This window comes from Somniosus microcephalus, unplaced genomic scaffold (genome assembly GCF_052327205.1).
Source record: "Somniosus microcephalus isolate GS21.2 unplaced genomic scaffold, FLI_Smic_1.0 scaffold965, whole genome shotgun sequence".
Classification (NCBI taxonomy): Eukaryota; Metazoa; Chordata; class Chondrichthyes; order Squaliformes; family Somniosidae; genus Somniosus; species Somniosus microcephalus.
Genome location: NW_028226152.1, coordinates 19,138 through 34,098, shown reverse-complemented (window position 1 = coordinate 34,098; position 14,961 = coordinate 19,138). Strand labels below are relative to the sequence as shown.

Genomic DNA, 14,961 nt, shown 5'->3' with positions numbered 1-14,961 from the left:
TTGGGCAAGCAGTCTCAATACAGAGGCAATATAGGGGTCAAAAGTTGAAAAAAAATGGCAGGCATACCAGAGCAATTCATGCCACGGCACTATCTGGTAGCTGGGCACCTGCAACTATACCAGGACAAGTGACTGCTACATAAGAAGTCCCATTATAAATGTTTACATACAAAACCCCATTATGAATGTTTACACAGCAATTTTAGATGTTATATGTTGACATAAAAGCAACAGGAAGTAAGGTTTGTGGACGGGAAATACACACCATACACAAGGCTTTTAATGATATATTAATGGTAGATTTTCAATGGTTTGCTGATGAAGTCAGAGGTGAACACTGTTCCAAGGGAAAATGCTGGGGTGTAGAAGTTGGGGCAGAGTGCATATATCCAATGAAAGGCTTCAGAAAGGAATTTCTTAAGCATTCTGCCCAGAAACAGTACTTTTTAAATTGCTTCCTGGAATGTAACGCCCTTCAAAAAAAGGTCTTTCAGTAATTTTATTGGTTCAGCTTTCCCTTGCATAAGAAACTTGCGTGCAATTAATAAACTCCAATCATTAATAATTATTAATAACCAAATAAAGTGGAAGAAATCTCAACTAAGGAGGACTAAGTAATAATTACTATAGATAAATGTACTGAATACAGGCTCGATGCCGGAGTGTGACGGACTGGAAATAACGCTAAACATAGCATTTTTAATCGATAAAGTAACGAGCAGATCTCCATTTTGTCTTTAAATTGCTCTCTGGATTTGGCTGAAGACAGGAAAGCCGCATTTATTGCTCATTCCTAACTGCCCTGAGAAGGTGGTGGTGGGCCTTTCCTGTAGCCCTTGGTGATGCTGCTACCATACATAGATTGATTGTGCACTGAGAGTCTGAGATTACGTGGGCCGAGAAATTCGGGTCGGGGGCTTCCCGCGGGTGCAAGCCCCCGACCTGCACTTACCTTGCGCGCCGGCCGTTGAACTGTGAGCCCCCGTGGGATTCCGATCCTGGGCCTGCTCCAGCTGCCGGCGCGCAGTGCTTGCGTATCCCAGGGGCGCAGTTACTTTGATGCGTCCCCTGGGATCACGTGGGCCATGGGGAGCCAATCGGAGCAGGGAATGCTTCATTCATAAGTTTGACAGGAAGACCTGTCAAACCTATAAATACTATAAGCCCCAAAACATCACTATATCTTCAAATAATTTTTTTTTTTTTTTTTTTTTAAAAACATCACATTTTTAAAATAAACTATAAATTACATGAAATAACTATTTTAAATAATTTAAATTTTTGAAATTTTTTTTTTAATTTTCTAACGGGGTTAAAAATAAACTTACCTTTCTTTAAAGTATTCAAAAATAATAAACCTGTGGAAAAAATGTTTTAATTTTAATTAATACACCACTTACCTTGTAAAAAGCAGGCCTTACGACTGCTTTTTAAATGTCTAACTTCTGGAGACTTACCTTCCCGGGAAAACCTGCAAAAAAAACCTAAGTTCGATGCGCACGCGCAGCCTCTCCCGCGCACACGTTCAAACTCTGAACCCCTTCTTTCAGAGGAACGGAAGTGCCGGTTTCCCGTGCATGCACAAAGCCGGCACTTCCATTGGGCCTACGCGCGAGTACCCCGTGCGTACCCGTCCGTGAGGACCCGAAGTTCTGGGCCCAAGGAGAGTTGCTGGAGAGTGGGGAGTGCACAACTTCTGTGTTCAGAATTTAGAACGACGATTGTAAGAGATCGCCCCAGAAATCATTTGGTTTTGCTGATTCATTCCAGTGAAATAGAAGTTTTTCACTAGAAAACAATCCAGTCTACTCCTCTTAATTCAAGATTGCTAAATTGAAGTTACCAGATAATCCAATTTCTTAACTTGGAATTCGCAATTCACTGGGTTTTTTCTTAATTATCATGGATAGACAGTACCACAGTACTTCAATAAAGCTTATATTATATAAATAGATGCATTGAAAATGAAAGAGATCCTGGGTTACTGATTGCCAATAAATTGAAACCATCACAACAATGCTCGGCGGCAGTGAGTGAAGCAAATCAGACGTTGGGATGTATTAAAAGGTCAATATTCAGCCGAAACAGTGAGGTAATCCTACCTACCACTTTATAAATCATTGGCGCGACCGCACTTAGAACACAGTTCTGGCTGCCACAGTAAAAAAAGGATGTTGCAGCGATTTGAAAGGATACAGAAGAGAGCAACCAGAATGACTGAGGGAGTGGAGGGATTGGATTATGAGGAGCAATTGTGTAAAATGGGCCTATTCTCACTGGAAAAAAGGTTGAGAGGTGATATGATTGCTATTTTTAGGACTGTAACAGGACTAGATAATGTAGACCATGACCAAGATATTTCACCTTGTCCAGAACAGTAGAACCAGAGCACACAGCCTGCGCTTGAAGGCGGGTAAATTCAAAACCAATCTGCAGAAACAATATTTCAGTGAGCGAGCAGTCAATAAATGGAACAGGCTCCCTAGGCAGATGGTGGAAGCGGTTAATATTGATTCAAATGCAAATTAGATCCATTTCTTTCAGAAAATAACTTTTTAGGATACAGTTTAAGAGTTATTTGAGACAAGACCTATGGTTCCAAAGCTCTCCACCACTGGGGTTTTGCTCGTGTCATTTCTGGGTCTGTTGTTGACTAATTATTAGAGACTGATTGCTACGAATAGTCAACAACCCCATTATCATTGCATCATGCGGCTACCAGGATGGTAGAAGGTGAACTGGATGATTTTTTTTGGTCTAGCAATTCCTCTGTTCCCAATCAACAATCCATATTTTCAAGTTCTCAGTACAAAGGAAGGTAGAGTCATAACCATTTAGGGTGCATTACATAATCTAAATATTTCTCTGTCCTCATGCCCAGTGTGCCTCTCCAAAATTCATGCTCTACCTATTCTCAACTACTTATGAAAAAAAACGATATTTGCCACAATTTGATTGGCTTTGCTTCTGCTACTCGCTGTCGGCAGCTGTTGCCAATGCGCGAGGGGAAGTTTCGTGTTTGCAGTTTTCATTCCTGCTCATCAGAAATCCATGCATACATATAATAATTGTATTACAGTAAAATATCAGATCTTCCATAACGTTACTCGTGATAAGTCGGTTGGTGTACTGTTTTATGGCGGGAGTTTTATGTGGCGTGATGTAACACACAATGTATTATTCCGCTAATTGTTGATAAATAAATACAAGCGGAGATCCAAGTGTTTAATTGTTGTTTGAGCAGAGAACTTGGCAAACTTGTCAAGTTTCAGCACCAGGTCAGAGGCACCCAGCATTAAGTAACTGGCCTTTTTATCTCTTCTTTATGGATCATTTTGCATCTGTAACAAAGTATAACGTCTAGCCCTTGTACCAGTGGATGTCCTGTCACATTTCAGACTCATCATGCGCCGATATGCTTCTTTAATTCTGAGAACACGTTTTATAACAACAATATGGCGAGATTAGAAATCGATCATAAGGAAATAGCAGGCTTGTTAACTGAGTACTCTGTATCCATTTTCACAGAAGAGGACAACATATCAGCAGCACAAGGGAACCTAAAAATAAGTCAAGGGGAGGAATTTAGTGGATTTAATACAAGTTTCTAAAATGGTAATGGAGAAAATAATGGGACTTCAGATACACAAATCACCAGGACCCAATGGTTTTCACCCAAGCTATTAAAAGAAATAGGTGCGGAAATTGTGTTGGTTATAATTTTCCAAAGCTCACTAGATTCAGGAATTATGCCGTTGGATTAGAAAACAATGGAGTGACATTTGCAATTTAAGGGAAAAACCAGATAACTACAGCCCTATTAGTCTAAAATCAATTGTGGATAAGTTATTGGAATCTATCCAAGACTTGCGCTTTAAGGGTTAAATTTTGAGGTTAGGTTTTATAAACTTGGCTTCTATTCCCTTGAGTTTAGATGGCTGAGGGCTGTATCAGCAGATCAGAGTGTCACTATGGATTTGTGATTGGTAGGTTATGTCTGACGAATCTAGTTTAATTTTTTGAGAAGGTCACTAGCATGGTGAAGAGGGGGTTGTCTATGGATGTTGTCTATATGGAATTCCAGAAAAAATTTGATAAGGTTTTGCACAAGAGACTATTAACAAAAAAATGAGTGCGCACAGAATTGAAGGTAACTTTGTGACATGGTTGGGAAGTAGGAGACAGAGAGTAGAGATAAAGGGAATGTTTCCTGATGGGGGGGGGGGGGGGGGGGATGTGACAACTGGAGTTCCCCAGGGACATGAACTGGGGCCTCAGCTTTTCACCATATATATTAATGGCTTGGATGAAGGAATAGAGTTGTATATCCAAGCTTGCAGATGCCACTAAGTGTGGAGGTACAGTAAGCTGTGTGGATGGAAGGAGGAAACATAAACATAGAAGATAGGAGCAGGAGTAGGCCATTCGGCCCCTCGAGCCTGCTCCGCCATTCAATGAGATCATGGCTGATCATCCAAATTCAGTACCCTGTTCCTGCCTTCTCTCCATATCCCTTGATCCCTTTAGCCTTAAGAAATATATCCAACTCCTTCTTGAATATATTTAATGAATTGGCCTCTACTGCCTTCTTTGGTAGAGAATTCCACAGGTTCACCACTCTCTGGGTGAAGAAATTCCTCCTCATCTCTGTCCTAAATGGCTTACCCCTTATCCTTAGACTGTGACCCCTGGTTCTGGACTCCCTGACCATCGGGAACATCCTTCCTGCATCTAGTCTATCTAGTCTGTCTAGTCCTGTTAGAATTTTATAAGTTTCAATGAGATCCCTCTCATTCTTCTAAACTCCAGCGAGTACAAGCCCAATCGACCCAATCTCTCCTCATACGTCATTCCTGCCATCCCAGGTATCAGCCTGGTGAATCTTCGCTGCACTCCCTCCATGGCAAGAACATCCTTCCTCAGATAAGGTGACCAAAACTGCACACAATACTCCAGATGTGGTCTCACCAAGGCCCTGTACAACTGCAGCAAGACATCCTTGTTCCTGTACTCAAACCCTCTCACTACAAAGGCCAACATACCATTTGCCTTCTTAACCGCCTGCTGCACCTGCATGCTTACCTTCAGCAACTGGTGCACAAGGACACCCAGGTCTCGTTGCACTTCCCCTTCTCCCAATCTATTGCCATTCAGATAATAATCTGCCTTCCTGTTTTTGACACCATAGTGGATAGCCTCGCATTTATCCACGTTATATTGCATCTACCATGCTTCTGCCCAATCACCCAACCTGTCCAAATCATACTGGAGTTTCTCGGCATCCTCCTCACAGCACACAAGGAAGTTATAAAAGGGACATAGGCAGAGTAAGTGAGTGGGCAAAACTGTGGCAGGTGGCGTTCAATGTGGGGAAGTGTGAGGTCATCAACTTTAGATCTAAGACAGACAAATTGGAATATTTTCGGAGCTGTGGAGGGGCAAAGGGATTTAGGTCTCCATGTACACAGCTCACTAGAAGCTAGTACATCGGTACACAAAGTAATCAAGAAGGCTAACGGAATGTCAGCCTTTATCTCAAGAGGGTTGGAGCTTCAAAGTGAGGTGGTGATTATTTCAACTGTTCAGAGCCTTAGCCACTCCCCATCTGGAGCACTGCCTTCATAGTTGGCATCGAACCCCAGGAAAGATATATTGCCAATGGATGGAAGAGGTACAGCGCAGATTCACCAGAATTAAAGGGTTAAATTTTGAGGTCAGGTTTTATAAACTTGGCTTGTATTCCCTTGAGTTTCGATGGTTGAGGAGTGATCTAATCAGGGTATCTAAAATTATAGAGATTCAACAGGATAGATACAGAGAAACTATTTCCTCTGGTTGGGAATCCAGAACAAGAGAGCAACATTTTAAAATTAGAGCTCGGCCATTTAAGAGTGAAGTCAGGAAGCAATGTTTCTACGCAATGGGCAGTGGAAATCTAGAACTCACTATTCCAAAAGGCTGTGGGTGCAAAGTCAATTGATATTTTCCAGACTCTCTCGGATAGATTTTTGCGAGGCAAGGATATCAATGGATATCGAACAAAGGCAGGTAAATGGAGTTGAGGTATAGATCAGCCAGGATCTGATTAAATGATGAAACCGGCTCGAGGGGCTGAATGGCCTACTCTTGTTCCTATGTAACAGACATTGTGCACTGCAGCACAAAACGTATTAACAGGTCCAGGGAGTTTGTCCATTTCCATGGCAAACAGATGTTATTCTGGACTTTTACCAGTGTTTGGGGGCCAAATTCCAGGAAAACCATAAATAGGTGGCCTTGACTACTGTATGTTCCTTCACTTACTTATTTCCTTTTTACTCTGCCATGATACATAGTAAGATGGCAGTCAATATATAGATGGCTGGCAGATACGTGAGGCTCAACAGTGGTGAGTTGGGGTGAGTTGGGGGTGGGGAGGCGGGGTCGCTGCTATTTGGTATATTTAGTGGGTGGATCGGTGGAACTGCATATTGTGGAGTGCGAACCTAGTTTGGTAGCACTACAGCAGGGCACACAGGGGTTGGTTTACTGGATTGTTCCTGGGATCTGGCAGTAGTCAGGGCTATGTGTTGGATGAGCAGGCACTGGGACGGCAGGAAATTACAGGGTTTGGGGGCATGGTTAACCGTCAGCTGTGGCTCAGTGGGTAGCACCCTTGCCTGAGTCAGAAGGTTGTGGGTTCAAGTCCCACTCCAGGGTCTTGAGCACAAAAATCTAGGCTGACACTCCCAGTGCAATGCTGAGGGAGTGCTGCACTGGCGGAGGTCCCGTCTTTTGGATGAGACATTAAACCGAGGCCCCGTCTGCTCTCTCAGGTGGACGTAAGATATCCCACGGCACTATTTTGAAGAGGAGCGGGGGAGTTATCCCCGGTGTCCTGGCCAATATTTATCCCTCAACATACATAACAAAAACAGATTATCTGGTCACTATCACATTGTTATTTGTGGGAGCTTGCTGTGCGCAAATTGGCTGCCGCGTTTCCCACATTACAAGTGACTCCACTTCAAAAGTATTTCATTGGCTGTAAAGCGCTTTGAGGCGTCCGGTGGTCGTGAAAGGCGCTGTATAAATGCAAGGCTTTTTTTCTTTATTAGGGTGGGGTGAGGGGAGCACTGGAATTTTTTTAATACTGTATTAGTTCTTGGTATGTGGATAATGCTGGCAATTTATTGTCCATTCTTAATTACCCTGAGGTGGTGGTACTGGGCCTTTTTCTTGAACCGCTGCAGTCCTTGTGGTGATGGTGCGCCTCCAGCGTTGCTATGTCCTAGTTAGTATAGTGCATGATTTGGAGGGCGCCATGGAGATAATGGTGTTCCCACAACACTGCTGCTCTTGTTGCCCTCAGAGGTAGAGACTGCGGGGAAGGGAGGTGCTGTTGATGACAAGGGAGTTGACCTGGCAGCATCTAGGGTGGATAATCCCATGATGACACAGCACTGTAGAAGGTGCCCGTGTCTGGAACATTGAACAGGATCCTAGGGTGTGTCACAACGAGGATCCAGGTTCCCAGGGTCTGGTAGCATTGAGAAAGGGTATAGTGAAGTGTTGCAACATGATAGGGCTCCCAGGGCATGTCAACACAGATCATTCTTTCCACTTCTCAAAAAGTGCAGCACATTTACAATAACGTCCATTTAGTTGGGTTCCGGGAGACCAGTGTCCACGAACGTACTCACCGCATTTATATTAAATATAGCTCCATTAGCTTAGTCAATGAAATCCAAGTCTATGATCCTGTGCCAGGATAAGTGAACCACATCTAGCATTGTAAATGCAGTGACAGAATCCAAAATAACAAGTACCAGTGTAAAACAACAAGTTATTATTATATTTATATAGCGCCTTTCACATAGTAAAACATCCCAAGGCGCTTCACAGGAGTATAAGACAAAAAATTTGACACCGAGCCACAGAAGGAGAAATCAGTGCAGGTGACCAAAAGCTTGGTCAAAGAGGTAGGTCTTAAGGAGCGTCTTGAAGAAGGAGAGAGGTGGAGAGGTTTAGGGAGGGAATTCTAGAGCTTAGGGCCTATGCAACAGAAGGCACGGCCACCAATGGTTGAGAAATTATAATCAGGGATGCTCAAGAAGCCAGGATTAGAGAAGCGCAGATATCTTTGATTTGGGGGGGGGGGGGGGGCGGCGCGGAGGCTGGAGGAGATTACAGAGATAGGGAGGGCCAAAGCCTTGGAGGGATTTGAAAACAAGGATGAGAATTTTGAAATCGAGGCATTGCTTAACTGGGAGCTAATTTAGGTCAGCAAGCACAGGGGTGATGGGTGAACGGGACTTGGTGCGGGTTAGGACAGAGGCAGCAGAGTTTTGGATGGCCTCAAGTTTACGTAGGGTAGAACATGGGAGGCCAGCCAGGAGTGCGTTGGAATAGTCAAGCCTAGAGGTAACAAAGGCATGGATGAGGGTTTCAGCAGTGGATGAGCTGAGGCAAGGGCGGAGACGGGCGATGTTACGGAGGTGGAAGTAGGCTGTCTTTGTTATGCTGCAGCTATGTGGTCGGAAGCTAATTTCAGGGTCAAATATGACACCAAGGTTGCAAACAGTGTGGTTCAGCCTCAGACAGATGTTAGGGAGAGGGATGGAGTCAGTGGCTAGGGAACGGAGTTTGTGGCGGGGACTGAAAACAATGGCTTCGGTCTTCCTAATATTTAATTGGAGAAAATTACTGCTCATCCAATACTGATGTCAGACGAGCAGTCTGACAATTTAGAGACCGTGGAGGGGTCGAGAGGTGTGGTGGGGAGATAGAGCTGGGTGTCGTCAGCGTACATGTGGAAACTGACGCTGTTTTCAGATGATGCCGCCAAGGGGCAGCATGTAGATGAGAAATAGGAGGGGGCCAAGGATAGATCCTTGGGGGACACCAGAGGCAACAATGCAAGAGCGGGAAGAGAAGTCATTGCAGGTGATTCTCTGGCTACAATTAGATTGATAAGAATGGAACCAGGCGAGTGCAGCCCCGCCCGGCTGGATGACGGCGGAGAGGCATTTGAGTAGGATGGAGTGGTCAACCATGTCGAAGGTTGCAGAAGGACGAGGAGGGATAGTTTACCTTTGTCACAGTCACAAAGGATGTCATTTGTGACTCTGTTAAGAGCCGTTTCGGTACTGTGGCAGGGGCGGAAACCTGATTGGAGGGATCCAAACATGGAGTTGCGGGAAAGGTGGGCACAGATTTGAGAGGCAACAACACAGTCAAGGACTTGAGAGGAAAGGGAGGTTAGAGATGGGGCGGTAGTTTGTAAGGATGGAGGGGTCAAGGATTGTTTTTTGGTTTGACTCCATGAAGCCAGTGTCTGTAAGTCCCCTTGCCATAATTATACTACTAAATCTGGTTCACAGCAGCACAATCGGTGACCAAGTATAACTGAGCCTACGAGTCTGCTACTGGTCTATGAAAAGCAGATTTAAAAGTATAAACACTAGAAATTAGCTCTCAGACACCAAGCTCCAGGATTCCAAATGAAAAAGACAAATCATCGTGGCTCTAGTCAACAATCTGCCACCAAGATAGGACGTCACTGTTAACCAGTGTAAACACGGAGAGCCACCATACAGGTGCCAGTCAGTGTCCCACAATCCAAACTAAACAATTAGTGAGACCCTCTTTGCATTCCTATTCAAATTTGTGGAGAAGCGGTAATAGTTTTGAGTAAGAAATCACACAACACCAGGTTATAGTCCAACAGCTTTATTTGAAATCACAAGCTTTCGGAGCGCTGCTCCTTCTTCAGGTGAAGTGGAGAAATGCATAAAGACACAGCTTATATAGTCAGAGAATCATGTCAGATGTTTACAGGTAACCTTTCCAACTGCCATTTGTCACACCTCGGCAGAGAGATAATCACAGCAGTCAAAGGTGTGAATGGTGTCCAAACAGGTCAGTCAGGGAAACATTACATCAAAGAACAATGTCACCCGAGCACAACGCAACGCCATCCACGCTCTCAAGACCAACCGCAACATCGTCATCAAACCAGCAGACAAAGGAGGTGCCATCGTCATACAGAACAGAACGGACTATTGCAAAGAAGTATACCGACAACTGGACAACCAGGAACACTACAGACAGTTACCCGCAGATCCGACCAAAGAACACACCCGCCAACTCAACAGACTGATCAAAACCTTCGATCCAGACCTTCAAAGCATCCGACATGCTCTCATCCCACGTACTCGCCGCGTGGGTGACTTCTACTGCCTCCCAAAGATACACAAAGCCAACACACCTGGACGTCCTATCGCATCAGGCAACGGAACCCTGTGTGAGAACCTCTCTGGATATGTCGAGGGCATCCTGAAACCCATCGTACAGGGAACCCCCAGCTTCTGTCGCGACACTACAGACTTCTTACAGAAGCTCAGCACCCACGGACCAGTTGAACCAGGAACACTCCTCGCCACGATGGACGTCTCGGCACTCTACACCAGTATCCCCCACGATGACGGCATCGCTGCGACAGCCTCAGTACTCAACACCAACAGCCAATCTCCAGACGCCATCCTACAACTCATCCGCTTCATCCTTGACCACAATGTCCTCACCTTCGACAACCAGTTCTTTACCCAAACACACGGAACAGCCATGGGGACCAAATTCGCACCACAATACGCAAACATCTTCATGCACAAGTTCGAGCAAGACTTCTTCGCTGCACAGGATCTCCAACCAACGCTATACACCAGATACATCGACGACATTTTCTTCCTATGGACCCACGGCGAAGAATCACTGAAAAGACTACACGATAACATCAACAAGTTCCATCCCACCATCAAACTCACCATGGACTACTCCTCAGAATCAGTCTCATTCCTGGACACACGAATCTCCATCAAAGACGGACACCTCAGCACTTCACTCTACCGCAAGCCCACGGACAACCTCACGATGCTTCACTTCTCCAGCTTCCACCCTAACCACGTTAAAGAAGCCATCCCCTATGGACAAGCCCTGCGAATACACAGGATCTGCTCAGACGAGGAGGAACGCGATGGACACCTACAGACACTGAAAGACGCCCTTGTAAGAACGGGATATGACGCTCGACTCGTCGATCGACAGTTCCGACGGACCACAGCAAAAAATCGCATAGACCTCCTCAGAAGACAAACACGGGACACAACCAACAGAGTACCCTTCGTCGTCCAGTACTTCCCCGGGGCGGAGAAACTACGCCATGTTCTTCGCAGCCTTCAACATGTCATCGATGACGACGAACACCTCGCTAAGGCCATCCCCACGCCTCCACTACTCGCTTTCAAACAGCCGCCTAACCTCAAACAGACCATCGTTCGCAGCAAATTACCCAGCTTCCAGGAGAACAGCGACCACGACGCCACACAACCCTGCCACAGCAACCTCTGCAAGATATGCCAGATCATCAACACAGATACCATCATCACACGTGAGGACACCACCCACCAGGTACATGGTACATACTCATGTGACTCGGCCAACGTTGTCTACCTCATACGTTGCAGGAAAGGATGCCCCGGAGCATGGTACATCGGCGAGACCATGCAGACACTGTGACAACGGATGAACGGACACCGCGCAACAATCACCAGGCAGGAGTGTTCCCTCCCAGTCGGGGAACACTTCAGCAGTCAAGGACATTCAGCCTCCGATCTTCGGGTAAGCATTCTCCAAGGTGGCCTTCGAGACACACAACGCAAAATCGTCGAGCAGAAACTGATAGCCAAGTTCCGCACCCATGAGGACGGCCTTAACCGAGATCTTGGGTTCATGTCACGCTACATGTAACCCCACCTGATGCAGGGTCATCCAGACTCGAGTCGACATTGGCTTGTTCTCTCTACACAGATGCGGCTGGACCTGCTGTGATTTCCAGCCAAAAAAAATGTTTTTTGTCTGTTTTTTTGTTTTTCATACAGACCCCAGCATCTGCAATATTTGACCCCTTGTGACCCCACCCCATTGTTCTTTGATGTAATGTTTCCCTGACTGACCTGTTTGGACACCATTCACACCTTTGACTGCTGTGATTATCTCTCTGCCGAGGTGTGACAAATGGCAGTTGGAAAGGTTACCTGTAAACATCTGACATGATTCTCTGACTATATAAGCTGTGTCTTTATGCATTTCTCCACTTCACCTGAAGAAGGAGCAGCGCTCCGAAAGCTTGTGATTTCAAATAAAGCTGTTGGACTATAACCTGGTGTTGTGTGATTTCTTACATTTGTCCACCCCAGTCCAACTCCGGCATCTCCACACCATAGTTTTGAGTGGAATAGTTAAGTGTCAGCCATGGCTCAGTGGGTAGCCTCCGAGTCAGCTGGTCGTGGGTTCCAAGTCGCACGCCAGAGACTTGAGCACAAAAATCTACGCTGACACTCGACTGTCGGAAGTGCCGTCTTTCGGATGAGACGGTAAACCGAGGCCCCGTCTGCCCTCTCAGGTAGACGTAAAAAATCCCATGGCACTATTTCGAAGAGCGGGGGGGGTGGGGGGGAGTTCTCCCTGGTGTCCTGACCAATATTTCTTCTTCTTAGGCAGTCCCTCGGAACCGAGGATGACTTGCTGCCACATTAAAAATGAGTTAGCAGGTGACTGATGAGTCCAATGCGGGACCTGCAGTCTCTGTCACAGGTGAGACAGACGGTGGTTGAAGGGGCGGGGTGCTTGGGTTGACGTGCGCTCCTTGCGCAGCCTGCGCTTGGCTTCCACTTGCTCCCGGCGAAGAGACTCGAGGTGTTCGGCGCCTTCCCAGATGCTTCTCCTCCACTTTGTGCGGTCTTGGGCCAGGGATTCCCAGGTGTCGGTGGGGATGTTACACTTTTTCAAGGAGGCTTTGAGGGTGTCCTTGAAGCGTTTCCTTTGCCCACCTGGGGCTCTCTTGCCGTGCCGGAGCTCCGAGTAGCGTGTTTGTTTTGGGAGTCTCGTATCGGGCATGCAGACAATATGATCCGTCCATCAGAACTGATCGAGCGTGGCCAAAGCTTCAATGCTGGCCTGAGCGAGAACACCGACGTTGGTACGCCTATCCTTCCAATGGATATGCAGGATCTTGCAGAGGCAGCGTTGGTGGTACCTCTCCAGTGCTTTGAGGTGCCTGCTGTACATGGTCCCTGTCTCCATGGTACATGGCCTGACCAATATTTATCCCTCAACCAACATCACTAAAACAGATTATCTGGTCATTATCACATGGCTGTTGGTGGGAGCTTGCTGTGTACAAATTGGCTGCCGTGTTTCCTACATTACAACAGTGACTACACTTCAAAAAAAGTATTTCATTGGCTGTAAAGCGCTTTGGGACACCCTGAAAGGCGCTATATAAATACAAGTCTATTTTTCACTTTCTATTTGAATTGGTGGAGCTGTAATGAGTACCTAAAAGCAAAAATATTAAGTGACTGTCATACCTAAATTAGTAAGAACGTGCAGAACACTGAGCTGGGGAGGGAAGAAAGGAAAGAAAGAACAGACTTACATTCATATAGCGCCTTTCACGACCACCGAACGTCCCAAAGCGCTTTACAACCAACAAGTATTTTTTGAAATGCAACCACTGTTGCAGTGTAGGAAACGTGGCAGCCAATTTGCATACAGCAAGCTCCCACAAACAGTAATGTGTTAATGACCAGCGATGTTGATTGAGGAACAGATATAGGCCAGGACACCAGGGATAGCTCCCCTGGCTCCTCTTCAAAATAGCGGCTGTGTGGGATCTTTTACATCCACCTGAGAGCGCGCAGACCAGGGCCTCGGGGTTTAACGTCTCATCCGAAAGACGGCACCTCCAAACAGTGCGGCGCTCCCTCGGCACCGCGCTGCGAGCAAGCGTCGGCCTGGATTTAAATTGTGCGCAAGTCCTCACCCCCACGGAGTAGGAACCTTCTGACTCAGAGGCGAAGGGTGCTACCCACTGAGCCACTGGCTGACACAGGCAGGTGCGTGAAGTCCCAAGTTACAAACCACCTGCTGCTGGGGAGTGGGGAAACCACACACACATCCCCTTTAAAACCAAGCCATTAACCTTCGGCCAAAAAAAAACCTTTAAGCAGGCGCAGGCGCAATGCGCGGGGGCTCTGGCGCCCCCAGTGGGCTGACCGCGCTCGACTTCCGTTAGCGGACAGCCCGACTCGCACCGTCCGACTTTCCTGAGATTCCCGCAGTTCGGTGCACTTCTGAGAGGACGGTAAATAATAAGGCCCAACTTTACTCTCTCTCACACACACACACAAACTTACCAAATAGGACTGAGGCCAGCGGCTTTCCCCGTCGATCTCGGCGAATTTCTGTTCCATATTTTAAGCATGTAAAAAGGGGACGAAAGTCGATTTCCGTTTCGTTTCTCTTTTTTTTAACTATTTTCTTTTTTTTTTTGCTTTCACGCCGCCGGGTGAACTTTTCCCTCACACCATAAACACTGGCGGCCTCTCGGCTCCGCTCCGGCCGCTGACATGAAAACACAGGCCGCGTCGCGGGTAGCGGTGGCGCAACACGCATGCGTCCGAGCGGGAAGAGGGGAGGGGGAGAGCGAGCGCATGCGCAGTGAAGAGGGGGCGGGACCCGAAAGTGGCGTCACCACCTGTTCAGACTCAACTGGATGCTGCTGTGTTGGTGCTATCAACGAAAACTGAAACTTAACAAAAAAATACATCAAATAGAAACTTAACAAATTAAATTAAAGCTTTTTCCAGTTCTGATGAAGGGTTCCAGACCTGAAACGTTAACTCTATTTCTCTCTCCACGGATAAGCCATTTAGGACTGAGATGAGGAGGAATTTCTTCACCCAGAGAGTGGTGAACCTGTGGAATTCTCTACCACAGAAGGCGTAGAGGCCAATTCATTAAATATATTCAAGAAGGAGTTGGATATATTTCTTAAGGCTAAAGGGATCAAGGGATATGGGGAGAAAGCAGGGACAGGGTACTGAAATTGGATGATCAGCCATGATCCCATTGAATGGC

At 46.4% G+C, this 14,961-nt stretch overlaps 1 protein-coding gene across 2 annotated transcripts in view; it reads right to left on the bottom strand.

The window, feature by feature from the left end:
- LOC147080929 (tyrosine-protein phosphatase non-receptor type 2-like) overlaps window positions 1-14,534 on the bottom strand; it is a 42,225-nt gene extending 27,691 nt beyond the window's left edge. Inside the window, exon 1 of one of the 2 annotated variants that reach the window (XM_085981017.1) lies at window positions 14,238-14,534. In XM_085981017.1, the coding sequence (XP_085837143.1) occupies window positions 14,238-14,294 (57 nt within the window). In that variant the 5' untranslated portion in view covers window positions 14,295-14,534. The remainder of the gene's footprint in view (window positions 1-14,237) is intronic. The other variant, XM_085981018.1, reaches the window with a different exon arrangement.
- Window positions 14,535-14,961: the final 427 nt, after the last annotated feature.